This window comes from Hippopotamus amphibius, chromosome 16 (assembly GCF_030028045.1).
Source record: "Hippopotamus amphibius kiboko isolate mHipAmp2 chromosome 16, mHipAmp2.hap2, whole genome shotgun sequence".
Lineage (NCBI taxonomy): Eukaryota > Metazoa > Chordata > Mammalia > Artiodactyla > Hippopotamidae > Hippopotamus > Hippopotamus amphibius.
In genome coordinates, this window is record NC_080201.1 from 13,470,617 (window position 1) to 13,487,769 (window position 17,153).

The 17,153-nt window shown below is 63.7% G+C and overlaps 1 protein-coding gene and 1 long non-coding RNA gene across 3 annotated transcripts in view; one reads left to right on the plus strand and one right to left on the minus strand.

The window, feature by feature from the left end:
- The window catches only part of VAC14 (VAC14 component of PIKFYVE complex), a 95,125-nt gene that overhangs the window by 2,233 nt on the left and 75,739 nt on the right, over window positions 1-17,153 (minus strand). The window contains exons 15-18 of one of the 2 annotated variants that reach the window (XM_057711269.1): window positions 7,674-7,848; window positions 6,314-6,348; window positions 5,059-5,138; window positions 2,993-3,143 (exon numbers count right to left, since the gene is read on the minus strand). In XM_057711269.1, the coding sequence (XP_057567252.1) occupies window positions 2,993-3,143; window positions 5,059-5,138; window positions 6,314-6,348; window positions 7,674-7,848 (441 nt within the window). Of the gene's footprint in view, window positions 1-2,992; window positions 3,144-5,058; window positions 5,139-6,313; window positions 6,433-7,673; window positions 7,849-17,153 lie in introns of both variants that reach the window. The other variant, XM_057711268.1, reaches the window with a different exon arrangement.
- LOC130838338 (uncharacterized) lies at window positions 3,634-12,481 on the plus strand. Its single transcript, XR_009049656.1, has 3 exons — window positions 3,634-3,942; window positions 6,887-8,408; window positions 10,045-12,481. It is a non-coding gene; the product is annotated as an uncharacterized LOC130838338 (long non-coding RNA).

Below are 17,153 nucleotides of genomic sequence, written 5' to 3' on the forward strand. Positions count from 1 at the left end.
GGGCTCGCTCTAGGGGCAGCCTGCTGCGCTCTGGCTGCTGCTCTCAGTTCCCCTGGGGATGCCGAAGGGACCTCCTCGTCACAGTACTCCTGTGGCCCGGGTGCCACTGCCCCAAGGGAGCGACTCCCGCTTCTGAGGAGGCTGAGGAACACCCTGGGGCTTGGAGCCCTAACTCCGGGGGGTGGGGGGCCAGATGCTGCCCCAACCCATATAGGCCTGAACAGAGGGAGAGATGTACAGGCCAGAGGGCACCCTGGAGTGTGTCGTCTGAGGCCGGGCAGCCATGGGTCTGTATGCTGCTCCCCGCAACACTCCTTCGCATTAGATCCAGAGGAGAGACTGAGATTAGAGGTTGCCATGGGGATGCCAGCAACGGATGGCAAATCTAGGGTGATGTGCACAAATGTGGCCAGCTGAGAGTGGGGGTGGGAGGAGGGGGCCACACCTTGCTCTCTGGGCCCTCATGGAGGCAAGAAGTCCTGCCCCCATGACTCAGCCTCCCTGCGGGCAGGCAGACCCTTCCTGGCCTGAGGTCTTGGGGGCAGGGAGGGGTGCGGGACTCCTCTGAGCACAGAGGCTGGGCCTCCCCCTGCCAGTCACAGTGGGCACGGCCGCTGCTCAGCCTTCGTGTTCTCTGTATGTTTACAACAACCCTCAGGCAGTGAGTGGCTAGGGGACACCAGGCCGGCAGCACAGAGCTGGGATTCCAGAAGCCGGAGCCAGCCCTCTCTCCTGCCACCCCACCCACGCACCTGTCACCAGGCTAATGCTGGCGAGTGTCACCAGCTTCTCCTTCAGAGGCTCCCTCTTGCCTCACGGAGGAGACGGTCCCTGGTGAGTGGCCCAGAAGCCCGGCGGGGGGGGCACCAGGGTCCCCTGGCCCTGCCGGCGCCTTGAGCGCACGGGAGAGGGGATGGGCGAGGAGCAGAGCCTCCCCCCAGCTGTTCCCAGCTCGCGGGCCTGCTGGGCAACCTGACGCTGTCTTCCAGCTGCCTGCCCCTCCCAGGGCCGAGACGGTCCTCAGCCCGCTCTCCAGGGCGGACGCTGTCCCTCTGTGCCCGACCCTGCAACCTGAGCCCGCCCCCAGCTGTTCCTGAGGCCCCTTCCTCACCCACCGTTTCCCTGCCTTTTCCTACGACAGCTCTTCCTAGGTCCTTGCAAAGAAAGGCTGGGAACCCACTGCCTTGAAGACTGGGTGGAACCTCAAGGACCCACTTAGTGCAAATGCACACGTACTGACAAAGCAGCTGAGAGCCCAGAGAGGGCACGGGGCTTGCCTAAGGGCACAGAGCAAACCCTCAGCAGAGCTCGGCCCAGATCCTAGTCCAGGCCTGCGAACCGTCCATTGGCCCAGAGGCAGCTTCCTGGCTCTGACCATGGGAGGTGTGGGGGAAAGCCTCATTTCCCCCAGCTGTCCTCTGCAGACGTGCTCTGTCCTTGCTTGGGGAGCGCAGGGAGGGGGTCTGACTACTCTGAGCTTTCCTTCCTTTTCCATAGGATGTTACCTATGTGAGGAGATGCAGCAGCCAGAGCTCTGAGAGGGACTGGCCCTCAGCAGCATGGGGGCTGTGGCCTGGCCCAGAGGTCACAGGGAAGCAGCCGATCCTGCCTCCTTCTCACCTTCAGCCGCACCTTCCCTCCTAAGTGGCTGCCAGGGCGACCCTAATACCCACTGGGCACTGGAAAGGCCAGCAGAGCCCAGGCCGGCAGAGCACGGTGTGGGGTCAGGGCCTTTCTGAGTCCCAGGAGTTTGAGGTGCTGCGGCGGAGGGAATGAGAGGCACACCTAGCTCCTGCTCCCCTGGGACACGTGGTGTGCTGCATGCCCTCAGGGGAGGTGACACCCATGAGCAGCTGGGACGGTGACTAGCCCTCCACCCCTGAGCGAGGCTGTCCGGGGAAAGGGGCAGGGTGGGCAGAAGCTGGGCCTTGGCCCAGGGGGCTCCAGCCCCTCCAGTGGCCTGGGGCAGACAACCCATCAGGCGCCCCAAGCCCGGCCTCTGGAGAAGCCAGGCCCGTGTCAGGCAGGCCCATCTCAAGGCGGCCTGCATCCATCGCGAGAGCAAAGGCCCGAGACCTCTCTCGGGGGCGAGGAGCCAGGCCTGCCGAGGGGCTCTAACAGCCTGGGAGGGAACTCTAGACACACAGGGCATCTGATGCAAGCTGGGTGCGCTCCATTCAGTGTAAATCTTCTCAGTGGCTCTGCTTGTTTCCATGGCGACCTGACAAGTGAAATTTTCCATCTCGGATGCCAAATGCCTGTGGATGAGGCAAAGCCTCCAAGGGTTACCAAATATAGACATGACCCAGCAGGCTCTGGGGGCCGGGCCAGCAGTGGGTCCAGGGTGGGAGCCTGCATGCCCCTGAGGGGCTTCAGCCCTCCTGCCCTGAGGCTGCCACGCTGGGCCTCTCCATGGGAGTGTGCCTGGGACCTGTGCTTCCTGCAGACAGGTTGCCAGCAGGGTAGCCACGGGTGCACCCTTGCCTCCTACTCCACTCAGCAGGGGATTGGGAAGGTCCTAGCAGTGCCGGGGTCACTCAGTGGCCCAGGGTTGAGCCTCTGCTACAGATGGGAGGGGAAGGCTGTCTGAGGCCTGGGAGGGACCTCACGTAGCTCTCTTGCCCATGTGCCACCTGGGACGCAGTGTCTGAACTGGGGCACGAATTCCTCCCCCTGAACTTTCTCTCCAGGGGCCTCTGTTCGGGTCACTCCAGCACGCTCTCAGATGTTTTGATTAATCCACCCTGACTGCCTGGAGAAGTTATCCCAACGACCTACCACCTGGTAAACATTCCCAGAATCTCCCAGCCGGGTGCTCTGACGGGGAAACAAGAGGCCCAGGGCAAGCGGCTGCGGGGCGGGCAGCGTCCACAGTGACAGGAGGTGTGAAGCAGCGGAAGGGAGGGCCCTGGTAGAACTCCACGCTCGCCAGGCGCTGCCGCCCCGGCCCTGCTCGACGGCACAGCCCCGCCCCCACGAGCCGGGCACTCACTCCGTCTGCAGCAGCTCGGGGTTGGGCACGCACTGCAGCCGGTGCGACAGCAGCTGGAAGGCGCTGCTCTGGGGCAGCAGCATGAGCAGGCCGTACAGGGCCTTGATCAGGTACGGGTTGTTCTTCACGTCCAGCAGCTGCAGGCGCAGGTCTGCGGGAGGGCAGAGGGCAGGGGTCAGGCACGGCTCTGGAGGCACCTGGGCGCGGCCAGGAGGGGGCCAGCCCGGGGGCTGCGGCCCCTCCTCCAGCAGCGTCGCGGCTGTCCCCACGAGGGATCGCACCCTTCCTTCTCCTGACCTGCCCGCCTGCCTCCCGTCTGGTCTTCCCAACAGTCACCTCAGCCTGCCGACCCCCAACCCGCTGCCAGCCTGGTCCCCACGCCCCCACTCCCTGCCTCCCTGGCAATGAGGGGGCTTGGGGCCTGGAGCCAAACAGGGGGGCCTGCTCCGCACGCGCCAGCACGGAGAGCTACAAGTAGGGGAGCTGGAGGGAAAGCCTGCAGGAGGGCAGCTTTAAGGGAGGGCAGGATGCAAAAACGCTTTCGTGCGTGACTAAACACACACCAAACCCAGGAGTGTCTGCTGGATGCTTCTGGAAATTCACCTCAGATACCAGCCCTGCCCCCACCCGCCAGACAGAAGGAGACGCACCCGGATCCTGCCCAGCGCCCGGCCCAGCTAAACAGGCCCACGCGGCTCTCCTCTGAGCCCTTCCAGGAGGGTCACTTGTGTCTACCTTCTTGTGTCTCTAAGGCCCAGGCTCAGGCATCCTTGGTGGAGGACAAGCCACAGACCTCTGGAGGGACCGTGTCCCCCCAGCAGCTGTGCGGGACCCTGGGGCCAGGGTGAGGCAGGAAGCAGAGGCCTCTCGCAGCAGCCCCAGCCCTCGCTCCAGCTGGCAGTCGTGCCCAGGCCCAGCGACTCCAGCAGAGGTGGGGACCTGTTCCCTGGGTAAGCTGGGCTATGGGGCCACGCCAGCTAGCAGGGAGGTCTAGGCACCCGAGGGCTGGAATGGGTGCTGGGCAGGACTAGGGGACGTTGCTGTGGTCGCCCGACCAAAGCCCTGGGCCTGGAGAGAAGGTGTCCGTGGCTTCTCGAGGGTCAGGCTGGACCTGCCCTCAGGTGAGCACGTGCCAGGGTGCCCTGGGAGGCCTGTGGGGACGTGAAATGTTAGGCCAGGGGCCCATCTGGGACAGGCCTCGATGCACTCTGCTGGGAACGGGGTCTCCCTCCTGCTCCTGTATCCCCTGGGCATCTGTCATCAGGATGGCTCGCTGTTTGGATGGGAGGGGACCCTTGGCCCCTGGGTTTGCCGTTGGGCTCCAGGGTGAAGGCCAGTGGGCTCAGTTGGGGCAGGTCAGGGGTGCCGCCAAAGCAGGAGGCCTGGGTGAACAGCCTGGCAGGGAGGTGGCCGCCAGCAGGGCCGCCTCCCGGCTTTGCTACCACACAGTAAACACACGCGCTTCCTTCGGAGAGTCGCCTGCTTTGGGGAGCAGGCACTGTATGTGCTGAGGTGCCGAGAGCTGCACTCGCCCCAGCCAGCTGCCACTTTTGCACATTCAGCCTGGGTGTTACAATCTGGCGGCTCCTGCCCATCGACTCCCAGCAAACGTCAGCTCTGCTTTGCAGAGAGATGAGGACGTGGCTTCTGGGCACAAGGGAGCACCTGCAGGGGGGCCCAGGGTGCCCCCAGCTTCCAAGAGCCAGGGCAGAGGGCAGCGTGCTCGGAGAGGTGGCCGGGGACAGCTCTGGGACGGCTGACCCACCTGCTCCAGTTCTCCCCGGCAGGGGTGACCCTAATCTTCAGGTGGGTTTTGCCGTCAACGCTGGCCTGTGTTGAGAGCCCCGCCTTGAGGCACACAGGCAGGACCCACGTTCTGATGCCACATGTCCCAGCCCTGTGTGCCTCCTCAGCCCTGTCACCTCCATTCTTGCATTCTTGACATTCCAGAAGCATCCCTGGGGTGACTGCCCTCCCTCCCCAGTGGTAGCCAAGAGCTGCTCTCTGAGCTTGGCTCCACCCCACCTCCCTCCAGGTCAGCCGAAGGCCAGAAGCAGGGCTCTCACATGTGAAGATGGGGCACTCGATCAGCTGTACCAGCTTGTCCACCTCCGTGAGGAAATCCACAGTGACCTCCAGGTCCCCGCTGGGTGGGCGGTCAAGGGTAGTCTGACCACTGGCCAGGGCAGCCTGTCTCTTGGGGGTGGGGGCCTCCAGGGAGCTGGGCCCCAGGGGCTCGACCCAGCGGCGCAGAGCCCGCCTCCCACCAGACCCTGGCTTCCAGGCACAGGGCGAGTTTCCGCCTGAGCAGGGTCTGATAGGAAGGACCGCAGCCTGCTCTCCCTCTGCCTTTCTGTCCCTCTAAATGAAGAGCGGCACAGCTGTCCCCCTGCGTGGGCACTCTGGTTCTGCTCTGGCAGCCATCTCCTCGGTGCCCTCCAGGCCCTGGAAGGCTCTTATCACCACGCTGCAGCCTATGGGGGAGGGCTGGGCAGGAAAGGCCCCTGTTCCTGCCTGAGTAGATGCCTGTCAGCCGGGCCAAGGTCAGGGCTGCTGCAAGCCCAGGGCCTGCGGTCCTTGGGCCACTCCAGTGGCTGAGAGGAGCCCATCTAGGTTTGAAGGCGAGCGGGCACCCTGAGGGAGCCAGGCAAGGTCACAGTAGAGGCACCCCAGGGCCCCTCTTTCCTCACCCCACCGGCTCCTGGCCTGTCAGGGAAGGAGACCAATTTCGCGTACTAAGTAGCTGTCCAATCCAGGTCACACACCAGGCATTCACAGAGGAAGCTGGTTTGCTTCACACTGTTTCAAAGAAGATCTGACCACGGATGCTCCTCTGGGCAGGCCCTGAGGGGAGCTGGGTGTCCCCCCCTCCCTGTCCAGCTCGTTTCTCCCTGTCGTGTCCTCTGCCGGGCTCTGGCTCTGTGGCCCCCGAAGGTCCTGAGCGCCTCACCTACCGGCCTGCTGCAGCCTGACGGCCCCGCTGCTCCCAGGCCTCCTCTCCCCACCCTGCCCCGGCACTGGGCAGAGTGCACCCTGACTCTTTCTCGGGGCACCCTTACCTAGGTAAGCACCCATCCCTGATCCCCAGCTCACAAGGCTTCTCTAGGGCCAGCTCCCCGCTACAAGGCCCTAGATGACCCTGTTTACTTAAATACATCCCTCACTGCGCCCTCACGGGTCCTGATGTCACAAGGCCTGGAGGCAGCGTGTAGGGTCAGGGCAGAAGGATGGCAGTTGGGCCACCCCATGGGTGGGAAGGGGGCACCTGGCCCCCACCTGTCCCTCAGAGGCTGGGCTGGAGGAGCAGTGAGTGAAGGATACAACTTCTGGATGAGGTCGTAGGCGTGCCGGTAGTTCTGGGTGAGGAAGCAGAGGGACACCGTGGTGACTGGGTTGTGGCACCAGGAGCGGTACAGGCAGCAGAACAGGTTCTGGCTCTCCTGGGGGGGAAGAGGTGTGAGCAGTCAGTAGAACCCCTGCTCCTTTCCCCTGGGTCCAGGGCCCAGACGCGGCCCCTCGCGGAGCGCCAGGGAGCCGGCTCAGCGCCCCTGGGCTGTGTTTGGCAGCCCAGCTGGGAACGCGCTGTCACAAAGGAAACGCTGACAGCTCCTCCTCAGACCCTGTCATTACTCCCGGTCCCACAGAGCCACGTGGCGGTGGCTGCGAGGGCCTGGTCGGGAGTGAGCCTGTCCTTTGTGCTGGTGTTTCTGCCCTCGGCAAAGAACAGTCATCGTCCTCTCCAGAACTCTGTGGTCCCGGAGCCTGTGGGGCTGGGACGGGGTGTGGCGGGAGTGGGCTGGGGTGCGGGCGGGGAGGAAGCTTGCCCAGGGCCCTGACCCTCCTGGGCAGCGCCCTCCTGTCATCCTCAAATGCCATCTCTTCCTTCCTTTGCAGCCCACCTTGCACTGGGGAACCAGCCCAGGAGCGGAGCCCACACGTGGGAGAGCCCCTGCCCCGAGGAACATTCTTCAGGCCTCTGTGAATGTCTGGAAGGAATCACAGGAAGAAGGCAGGGGTGTGGCCTGGGTCATTCCCAGCGGCTCGGCCCCAGATGCCCTCAGGCACAGGCTTGGATTCCCTGAGAGGGGGCCCAGAGAGAGTCTGAGCTGGGAAGGCGGTGACCACAGCCCAGAGGAAACTCCCGGAGCTGCCAGCATGTCCGGGATGGCGGCCACCCCGGGGCCCTCTGCAGCTCAGCCCCACGACCAGATGTGTCCCTCTGGGGGAGAGAGGGGCCTCGGCCAAGGAGAAGGGTGAGAGCAACGACCCCCGATGCCCAGCAGGGCTGTAATCCAGAGGCCTCACGGCCCAGCAGGTATGATCCTGCCGGGTCCTGCAAGGTGGGCTCAGGACGCAACCCACTCTGTGTGTGAGGGAGCAGTGCCAGGTGGGGGTGGGTGTCAGGGAGGGCACGTGGACCCTGGAGCAGGGTCTGGAGTCTTCTGTGGGCAGAGACCTCAACAGCAGGTAGCTCCAAGGAAACCAGCTGTGACTCACCCCCATGGCTGGCACTTACACACAGCCCACCCAGAGGCCCCATATCTGACACTGGACCAGGGAGACCTCGGGTCACATTCTCATCTCCTCCCCACCAACCCCCGGGGACCGAGGGGCGGGCTGGCAGGGCCGCGCCCGTGTGCATGCAGGTGACACCAGGCCGGAGCCCATGAGCGAGGAGTACCGGGGTTTTCAGGTCCTTGAGCTGGTTTCGCAGCTGGAAGAGCTCAGTGGAGGTAAGCAGGATGGTGTTGAGGGTGTGGACCATGGTTGAGGCGAACTTGAGGTCCTCCTCCCGGAGCAGGATGTCTGCCATTGAGTGGAAGATGTTCTCCGCGTTCAGCAGGAGGCAGAGCTGCCTGAAAAACAGGCCGAGTGGGGGCTCCGGGGACCCCTGGGCCTCTGCCTCGGAGCCCTCTTACCGGGTCTTCCAGCTCCTGAGGGAGCATCTTTCCCGGGCCTGGTGTGGGACCCCTGCTCTGGGGCCTGTGGGGGGCCCGAGGGGCTGCTCACGGCGGACCCGGCTCTACGCCTCCCGGCAACTCCGGGGCCCCACAGGCTGTGTCTACCCCCCCACCCCACCCCAGGCCGGAAAATGGAAGCCTGAGAGGAGCAGCTGGGCCTCTGGCCACCCGTGTGGCCACCAGCACCCCGAGTTACCTTTCTGATCTCCCGCAGAGCATAGCAATGCACCCCCTCCCGACCCCCGAACCATGTGCCAAGGCGCTCCGCGTCCCTTCCTGGCTTTCCTTTTCTGACTAGAGATTATCTTCACGTGACACATCATAAGCAATACTGGGCATCTGTGGACGGTGCCCCCCGCCCTCCCCCTGCGAGAGGCCCCTGGGTCAGGAGCTCGTATGGGCTGCTCACGGTGCCACCCCCACCTGGCGCGGTGCCTGCGTGGAGCAGGGACTCGGTAGGTGCTTGTGGGATGACCAAGCCCTAAGACAGCCCTGAGTCTTATCTTCACTGTTCCGATAATGAAACTCTGGTGGGGAGGCCAAGTGACTTGGCCAAGGTCACGGGATTGCTTAGGGCCACTTCTTCCCACTCTCTCTCCTCTAATAAGAATCTTGGGGGGACAAGGCTCAGGCTCTGCGGGAATGCGTCTCCATCTTATAGAAGGGAAAACAGGGAACCCAGAGAACGGAGACGTTTTCCCAGGGTCCCTGGGCCAAGGTGACACCCACCGTGACAGGCACGTCTCAAGGACAGGGCTCAGGGAACCCTGTCGACCCCCCTAGTTTGCCGCTTGCCCACAGAGGCCTGGCCTTGAGAGGATGGGCAGGCCTTGCTGTCGGAAGTTTAAGGCCTGAAGAGCAACCCGAGGGGTCGGCAAGGGGCTGGTGAGGAGGGTGGCGGGGGCCCGCGAGCCCCGCCTGTGGGGGGCCGGTGCCAGCATGGCGCCCCTTGCCTGTCTCCTCCTGGGCTCTGCTCCGGGGAAGCACCCACAGACCAGGCCTCAGGCCCGCGGGGACAAGGGGTCTGAGGCCTGAAGGTCTCGGGTGCTGGACAAAACGAGTCCTGTTTGGAGCCCGCGGGCCTGAGACACGTCCGCCGCAGGTCACTGAACTCACACTCCACTCGGCGGCGTCAGGGTCTGGCTTCCCCGCTGCTGCCCAACACCAGCCCCGCCCTGGGGCCAGACTGCAGGAGATTCCTCCCCACCCCCGGCTCCAGAGAAAGCCCAGCGCATTTGGTAACAGAGAGGCCAAACCACGAAGCTCAAACAGCAGGCAGGCCGTCTCCAGCCTAGGCCCAGCTGGAACCAAGCAGGCTTGGGCAAGAAACCGCCAGAGAAATGGAAACAAAGCTGTTGGCGGGAGGGGGCTGGAGGGTGGTGCGGGGAGAGCTCTGCCATCGTTGCGGGGGAGGGGAGCGCCCCTGCTCCCCTGGTCTGGGTGGAGGCTGGGCCAAGGCCCCCGAGCCCTGAGCTCCTGACCCGCTGTGTCTGTGTGACAATCTCCCCACCTCGGGCTGCTCAGAGGGCACCCACCAGGACGAGGGACAACGCGCATGGGTGCACAGTATGTGGTGAATGGGACCCCTGGCTGGGCACCTCCTTGGTGCCATGGGTGGGGATGACGGCCAGCGCCCATGAGGAAGCCTGGTGCTTCAGCACAATGTAGGTGGCACTTCCTGTCCCTTCCCGGTCCTCCCACCACGAGAGGAGCCCCATCTCCAGGGCTGTGGGATAGAAATGTTTCAGGAGGGCAGGCCAGGGATGAAGGGGAGCCTTCTGACAAATGGTCACACGTGCCCATCGCCTGCAGCTGCTGCCGTCTCCATGACAGGGGCCGACAGCTGAGGCCGCTGCCAGGCAGCGCTCCCCAGGGACCCCAGGCCTGCGGGACCTGCGGCAGTCGGAGGGCGGGGGTGGCGATCTCATGTGAAGGTCGCCGGGGAGGGTGCGGAGGGACAGGCAAGGGGGTGGCGATGCGTAGAGGTGGGCGCCAAGGCCTCCTGGTGTCCCTAAGAACCCGGAAACACTGGGGAGCTACAGAAGGTCAGGGGTGGCAACGTGTTCCAGAAACACTCTTCTCTTGCCACAGCGATGCTCTCCTCCTCTGCTCTCTCTCTGGTCTGCACCTCTTGTGGTCATGCCTGGTCCCATGGAAATCTTCACAGCCATCTCTAGATCCGTGGCTCCCACATGCGTCTCCTGAGCCCCCACTGAGCTCTGGATGGACACTGCTTGCGGGGAGAGTGCCCTGCACGGCTGCCCAATAGGTATTTCAGACATGGCGGGGCCACAGCACACCTTTTGGTTTCCCCTAGACTTTGACCCCCCCAGCCTTCAAGGGGGCACCAGTGCCTCCCTGCCTCAGGAAGTGGCATCACTGCCCACCCAGCTGCTCCAGCCCAAACCAAGGAGTCCGCCTTGATCCTCTGGGGCCCTCTGTCCAGTGCACCAGCAAGCCCGGGGGCTCCGCCTTCAGGGAACACCTGCCTCCTGGCCCATCTCAGCTGCCCTGCCCTGGGCCAAGTGTCAGCCCTCTCTTGCCTGGTCAATTCAAAGCCAGCTTCTAATTGGTCTCCCTGCGTCTTCTCTCACCCCACCATTCACCCTTCATGTACCAACTGGGGCACTTCTTAAAAAGTCCTAATCAGAGCATGGCCCTCCCCAGTGGCTTCCTGCTGGATCTAAATAAACCCAGCACCTGACCACAGCCTCCAGGTTCTCACATTTTCTGGTTATTTCCTCTCCAACCTCAGTTCTTATGCGTCCTCTTTTATGTGCAGGCCTCTCCTGCGTTTCTTTCTGTTCCTGACCTCTGCCCTGGCCCGGGCAGCTCTTCCCAGGGACCAGTGCACGCCTGGCTCCCTCCAGCCATGGAGATCTCAGCTCCAACCCCAGCCTCGGGTGAGGCCTCTGTCCCCACGCACGCCCTCCTGCCACCAGCCCTTTCTAAGGGAAGTTCTGTTTCTTTCTGAGCATTTCTCGCCACCTGAGTCATCTGGTTGATGGACTCATTTACTGAGTCCCCGGCTGTCTCTCCACCAGAACGTGAGCTGCAAAGGGCAGGGCCCTGCCTGGGACCCTCATGCCCCTCACACCAAGAATCTCTTCTGCACGTGGAGGAGCCGCACTGATCTCTACCCAAGGTCTTGTGAACAGACCCAGGGACGTTCCTCTGCCCCATTTCAGCGCACCCCTTAGCGCCCCCTGCGTGCACCCCAGCAGGCTGCGCCAGCCTGGTCTGCAGACAGCAGCTGCCCTGACAGCACATTTCCCCCATCACCCCGGGCCTGGCTGCCCGGCGCAGAGACACCTCAGGAGATGCCCAAGCCTGTGTTGCCAGGACAGCCTGCAGGACGGCAGCGTCACATCACACCAAGGGGTCTCCCCTGAGCACCGCTGATGAAACCACCACGGGGGGAAGGGGGGAAGGAGGGGAGAAGCCAGGAAGAGGGACCACGGATGAGCGACAGCGGGGGCACAGGCGGCGTCCAGGCTTCAAGCCCTGCCGGCTGTGCCCTGGACGTGTGCAGCTACACCCAGAGCCTGGAGGCCCCGCGGCGGAGGCTCACAGGGCGCCACTGAAGGGGGCTCCAGCCCTGCGGCCGGCAGGAGCAGGAGCAGGAGCAGGGGGAGTGGCGGTAGGGGTCACCCCTCACCTGGCCAGGCCTTTGCTGTCTCATCCCAAAGTCACTGTAGTTTGGGGAGAAGGAAGACACCTCCAGATTGCTGGGTCACAGAGCTTCCAGGGGACAGGAATAATAAAGTATTAGCTCCGGGGGAGCCCTAAGCACATGTCAGGCACCGTGTGGAGGGTGTTACGCAAGTTCGCTTGGGGCAGGCAGGGGGTGATGGAAAGGACAGCGGTTCACGTCTCCAAGTGCTCACGGGGTTCAGGGCACGGTCTGGGCATTTTAGGGAAGGTGTGTCTGGGCAGGTGGGCTGGGCTGTACCTGGAAAGCTCTGGACACCTGAACAGGATTCTTCCCCTGCATCAGGAAGGTGGGGGAGGAAGGAAAGGGGCCCACTTTTCACTCAACCCTGAATCTGTGATCTGACGCACGCAGGTGGCCTCTGTCTCCCTGGGCCCAGCCCCACGTTCCTCCCGCGGCATGTGCTGAGTCCTCACACCAGCCTGTACCCCCACGCAGACAGGCCCAGTCCCACAGCTGCCCAGGGCAGGAGGAAGGGTGGACCCGGACCCAGAAGCTGAGTTCCCTTCCCCACTCTGCCCCCTAGGTGCCTGTCGCGAGCGGGCACGGGGGCTGGTCCCTGCCCCGCGGGGCCTGGCAGACGGCTGCCTGGCAGGGCTGCTGCGTCATCACTTCTCTGTCGGCCCCCGCCCGGCGTGAGCTGCCTGCCGGGCTCTCAAGCAGAGCATCAATAATGGAACGCAGCTTGCAAGCTTTAAACATTTGCCCATATTTTTTAATACCCATAGTAAAGCGCTATTCATCATGAGACAATGGCTTGGAAAATACTTGGGGACAAGGCAGAGAGGTGGGGTGGGAGGGAACTTGGATAGGGTCTGGGAGGTCACCACCTGGAGGCCCACCTTAGGGCTAGAGGAGGGAACGGGGTCCACATGCGTGTGCCCCAAGGCGGCCTGGGGTGTGTGGCCGTGGCGCCCCGTGGATGGGCTCTACCTCCCTCTCCTCCAGCCAGCCACTGCTGCCTGGACAGCTCATCCTGCGCCTCCGGGTCTGGGTTCATGCTGGGGAGGGAGCAGCTCTCTTTGGTCTCTTTGTCATATACCAGGAGCTCTCAGGGCAGCAACCTGCCTTCGGGCAGCTCTGAAGCCCCCAGGACCCAAGAGAGGGACCGCCACTTTCCCTAATGCACAGAGAGGCTTTTTTGGGGGCGGCCTCAAAAGGCTAAGCCCTGTGGTGGGGCCAGGGAAGGCACTCTGGAGCAGTGCCCGCCTGGAAGTGGCTACACCACACTTGCCAGGCTGGTGTGAGTCTTGTGTCACTGTCCCTTCAACCACAAACACGGGCCAAGCATCCACCAGACTCTGTCCCTGAATGGCCACTGGCCTCAGTGGTGGCCCACGGTGGGAGGTGCTCTCCTGTGCCCAGCCTGGTACCCACCCACAGCCCCTGCTTCAGGTGACATGTGGACCAGAACCGGTGGGAGGAGAACACCAGCTCGCCCTGCAGGAGGCTCAAGAGGGCCAGTCGTGCCCTGAGGCCACGTGGCCCAGGCTGGGTGGGAGAAGGCTGCCTCGCGGGGGAAGGCACGGGCAGAGGCCAGCCCTGCTGGGCCAGCAGGGAGCCTGGTGCTGTCCTTCACTCTGCCCTGGTGTGGGAAAGGGGCCACACGCTGCTTCTTTTCCAGGGACCTGGACCAAGTCAGGCAAAGCCAAGCCTCAGTTTGGAAGCCAACGCCTGCCCAGTGGCTCTGAGCCCTGCCCTCCCCCTGCCAAGGATGCGTGCAGAGCAGGTGAGAAGTGGTGCTGCCACCTGGTCAGGCCCTGCTCTCAGTGGGGTTCATCCCGTGGGCCTGGGCAGGGCACAGGGACAGGGTTCAGCGTTGAGGAGGCTGTCTTGGTAGAAGGGGGTGCTGAGAGGGGGAGGGGAGCCATTCCTTTCTGCCCAGATGGGGCCTGGGGGCAGGCCTGGCCTGGCGCAGAGGAAGGGGGGCAGGCACAGTGGGGGCAGCCGGGAGCCACAGCGGGAGGAGCAGGGGCCCCAGGGCAGGTCCTGGAGGGCAGAGGCCCGAGCGTGGGCACCCTTCCTGGGGAGGAAGCACTCCGGCCCCCTGCCACGCGGCACTCTGGGGAATCTGAACTTGGCCATGGGGCTCTGGGGGAAGATACAAGACTTCTTCCCATGACCTCACTTTCCTGCGCCCTCCAAAAGCAGGACTAGCAAAGTCACCACTCCCCCCGCCTCACTGTCAGCCGATCCTTCCCAGGTCCCTGGGCTCCCTTCCGGAGCTCTCCCTGGCGCCCGCCACCACGTAAGGGCATGCGGACGCCCCCAGCGCCCCGGCCCTGCCTGCGCTGACGCTGCGCCCGGAGCCGGGGGCTGGCCAGGGAGGTGATGTGAGCTCATCTGTACTCGCGGGGCGGTCGGGGCTGCTGCCCTCCTCTCCCCTGTGCGCCTTCCTCGGGCCTGGCTCTGCTGAGAGGGACAAAAGCAGGAGCAGACGACGTGTCTGACCCGGGGAGGGAATGCCTGGGGTGAGCGTTCGGCCTGGAGGGCCAAGCAGCGCCCCCCATCCGGGCCGACAGCGCCGGCTTTGGGACCGGCTGGTGGGCACAACCCGCCCTGTCGGCAAGTCAGCCCGCGGCCTCTGGACAGGGAGGTGGAGAGGGCGACAGAGGAGTCAAGAGACGTGTACGGGAAGATGGAGGCCGGAGGGCTTTCCCATTCCTGACTGTCCCAGGCAATAAGCTGACCACCCTGACGGGGTGGCCACCAGCAAGAGGCACAGGGCAGCTGGCCTGGAGGGGAGAGACCCTGGACTCCACCCCCCCTGAGCGGGAAGAGACGCCGCTGTCGAGAGACGGGCAAGAGCGGGGGAGGCCTCCCGCCCCTCGACCTCCCCCGGTCACTATTGACACGGCCCATTCCTGCTTCAACCCTCGCTCGCCGGCCAACAGCCCCACGACGCACGAACGGAGGACTCAAAATTGGCCTGAGCCACCACGTCCCGGGCCGGGAGGGTGTGCCCCGCTCCCCAGCGCCCCCGCCTCCCGTGTGGGCCAGGCCTGCCAGACCCTGAGGCATTGTGCCGTGTTAGCGCCGCGCGAGGGACAGGTGATGCGGTCATTTTGCTTGGGGCCTCCTGTTTGCCTGGGCCCCACAAATGGCTCTCCCCGATACAAGAGGGTCTGTCCGCTGTCTCCTAATCTGCCCTTGAGCACTCACGGAAGCATCCCCCACCCACTCCGCCAAGGCTGCCCCGCCGGGTCCTTCGTGCCTCCACCCTCCTCATTCCGGTACCAGGACCATCGGGCACCCCGCCTCCCGCCCAGGCAGGTCCGGTTCTCCAGCCCCTGGGCCGGATGGGACCTCACCTGCGAGCCCAGCTCTTTGCTGGGTGGTACGGACTGTGGGGAGAGGCTGCCAGCTCGGGGACTCGGGAAGGTGACTGGGCAGGCAGCCCTGGTTCGAGGTCCCTCTCAGAGGCTGGAATGCTTGGACGCTGCCTCTGAGGAGGGCTCAGGGCTGGACCAACACGCTTTAGGCCCTCTCACCCAGACATCCTGGCTGGCAGGGCTGGATCATTTCCCGAGTCCCCACCTTCTCCCTCTCGCCTGGGTCTCCTTCCTGCATCTCTAACCCCAGCTGCGTGTGTCCTGACCAGGCCAACACCGTGCATGGAGGGCCAGGCCCTCACCTCCTCTCTCTTTGGCCACTAGCTGGTGTCCACATCCCCTTAGTGGTCCAAGGCCAATGGGACATGGGCTTTCCTGGGAGAGGCCTGGAGCCTCTCAGCTGGCCGTAACTCCGAAGTGCAGCCTAACAGGGAACACAGGGGCCCATTCCCACAGGAAAAGGCCCTCCCGCCTAGTCCCTGCCCAACAGCTGGGATCCTTTAGGAATTTAAAGAGAAAGCAGCTTTCAGGTCCCTGTGACATGAGAACGGGGGCGGAGGGAGTGACCTCCCCTCTGAAGTTCAGAAAGCTCCAGAGTTCCACTGCATCCTCCCCCCACAGCCCCCTTGCTTCTCTTCCCTTCCAGCTCTTTGCTTCCCTTTTGAGTATGAAAATTGTAAATCTGTTTTATTTATTTCAATCAATCCTCGGCAGTGTGCCCCTCAGGGCAGAGGCAGCCATGGTAACCCTGCCAACTCATGCCTTAAAAATTCATCGTGTTTAATGCAGTCGATGTGTCCGATACACTTAAAAGTTTTTTTTGGCGGGGGTGGGGGTGGGAGAAAGGACCACGAGGACTTGTTTTTCTGGGTCTTGCTGAGAGCTGGTGCAAAGGGGATGGAGCGAGGCCCACAGCATGATGGGGAAGAGGCAGAAGAAGAGGAAGAAAAGGGTCTTTTGTCCACTTAGCTCTCTATCTGACTGGTCAAGAGCGACATGGCGAGACTCTGGGGGGCCACAGACACTCGAGCTCGGCTCGTCCAGAGACCTTCAGGGAAGACCTCCTTTGGGCAAGAGGGACCAAGAAATGGTCTCGTGGAGGCAGCCAGGGCCTCGGCACCCCCTGTACGAGCCAGCCCCTCTCTCCAGGCCTGGGCTTTGCTATAGGGACCAAGGCTTCCTCCACTGCCCAGGGGGGTCAGGTGGCCCTTCCTGCCCGCTCCCCAGGACAGAAGCCAGCTTCTGCGCATGCCCGGCTGACCCGCTGGGCCTCATTTCCCATGTGTTCTTAGCAACCGAGTCAAGCCCGACCCCACTGTCCACTCACAGGCGCCTCTCCGGCCCCCTCCGGGCCTGCGCTCAAGTTGTCCCTGACCCTCTCCTGCCTCCCCCTTCCTGGCTCCCCACCATCTGCCTCCACCCCCCTGAGCTCCTGCTCCTGATGTTCACCCGTCATGTCTCCTTTCTTGACCTCAGCTTCCCAAGGTAGAAACCCCATCGGGCCGGGCCCCTGCGGGCCACAGGGAGACGGATACTTGTGGACTAGAAATTAATTGCCAGGTGGGGCAGGGTGGCCCGGGTCACCTTAGTGTGGAATTCCGCGGGCACGGAGAAATGCACACTCAGGGGCCCGGGGAGCCTGGTGGGTTGTGAACCATGAGGGGCTCGTGGGGGTGGCGGGTAGGGGGTGTTGTGACGTGCCTGGGGCTGCTCAAAGCACTTTCAGAATGTGAAAGGAGGGGCCTCTGAGGGGACTTGGCAGGTGTCTGACTTACAGACAACGTCTGGGGTTGTGTCCTGGAGAAGAGGCTGGGCCTTCTGGCCCACGTGGAGCTTGCCCGCAGCATGGCAGAAGGCAGGGCAGATGGCAGGGGTGTGGCCCTCTGCTGAAGGCTCTGGGAATACCACGAGGCGGGTGGGAAGACCCTGGAGGCCATCTCTCCAGGCCTCGGAGCCTCAAACCCTGGGGAGTGAAGCCCGTGGCTTCAGAGCATCTCATCTTTTGAGCCCTCAGGTCAAATGAAAAGAAAGGGATGGGCCACTAAAGGAAGTCCTGTTGTCTCCGTGACGATCAACTCCAACCAGCGTCAGAGAGAGGCCCGGCTCCTGCCTCTCCTGTCACAGGGATTCCCTTCAAGCTGAATCACCTTAGCACT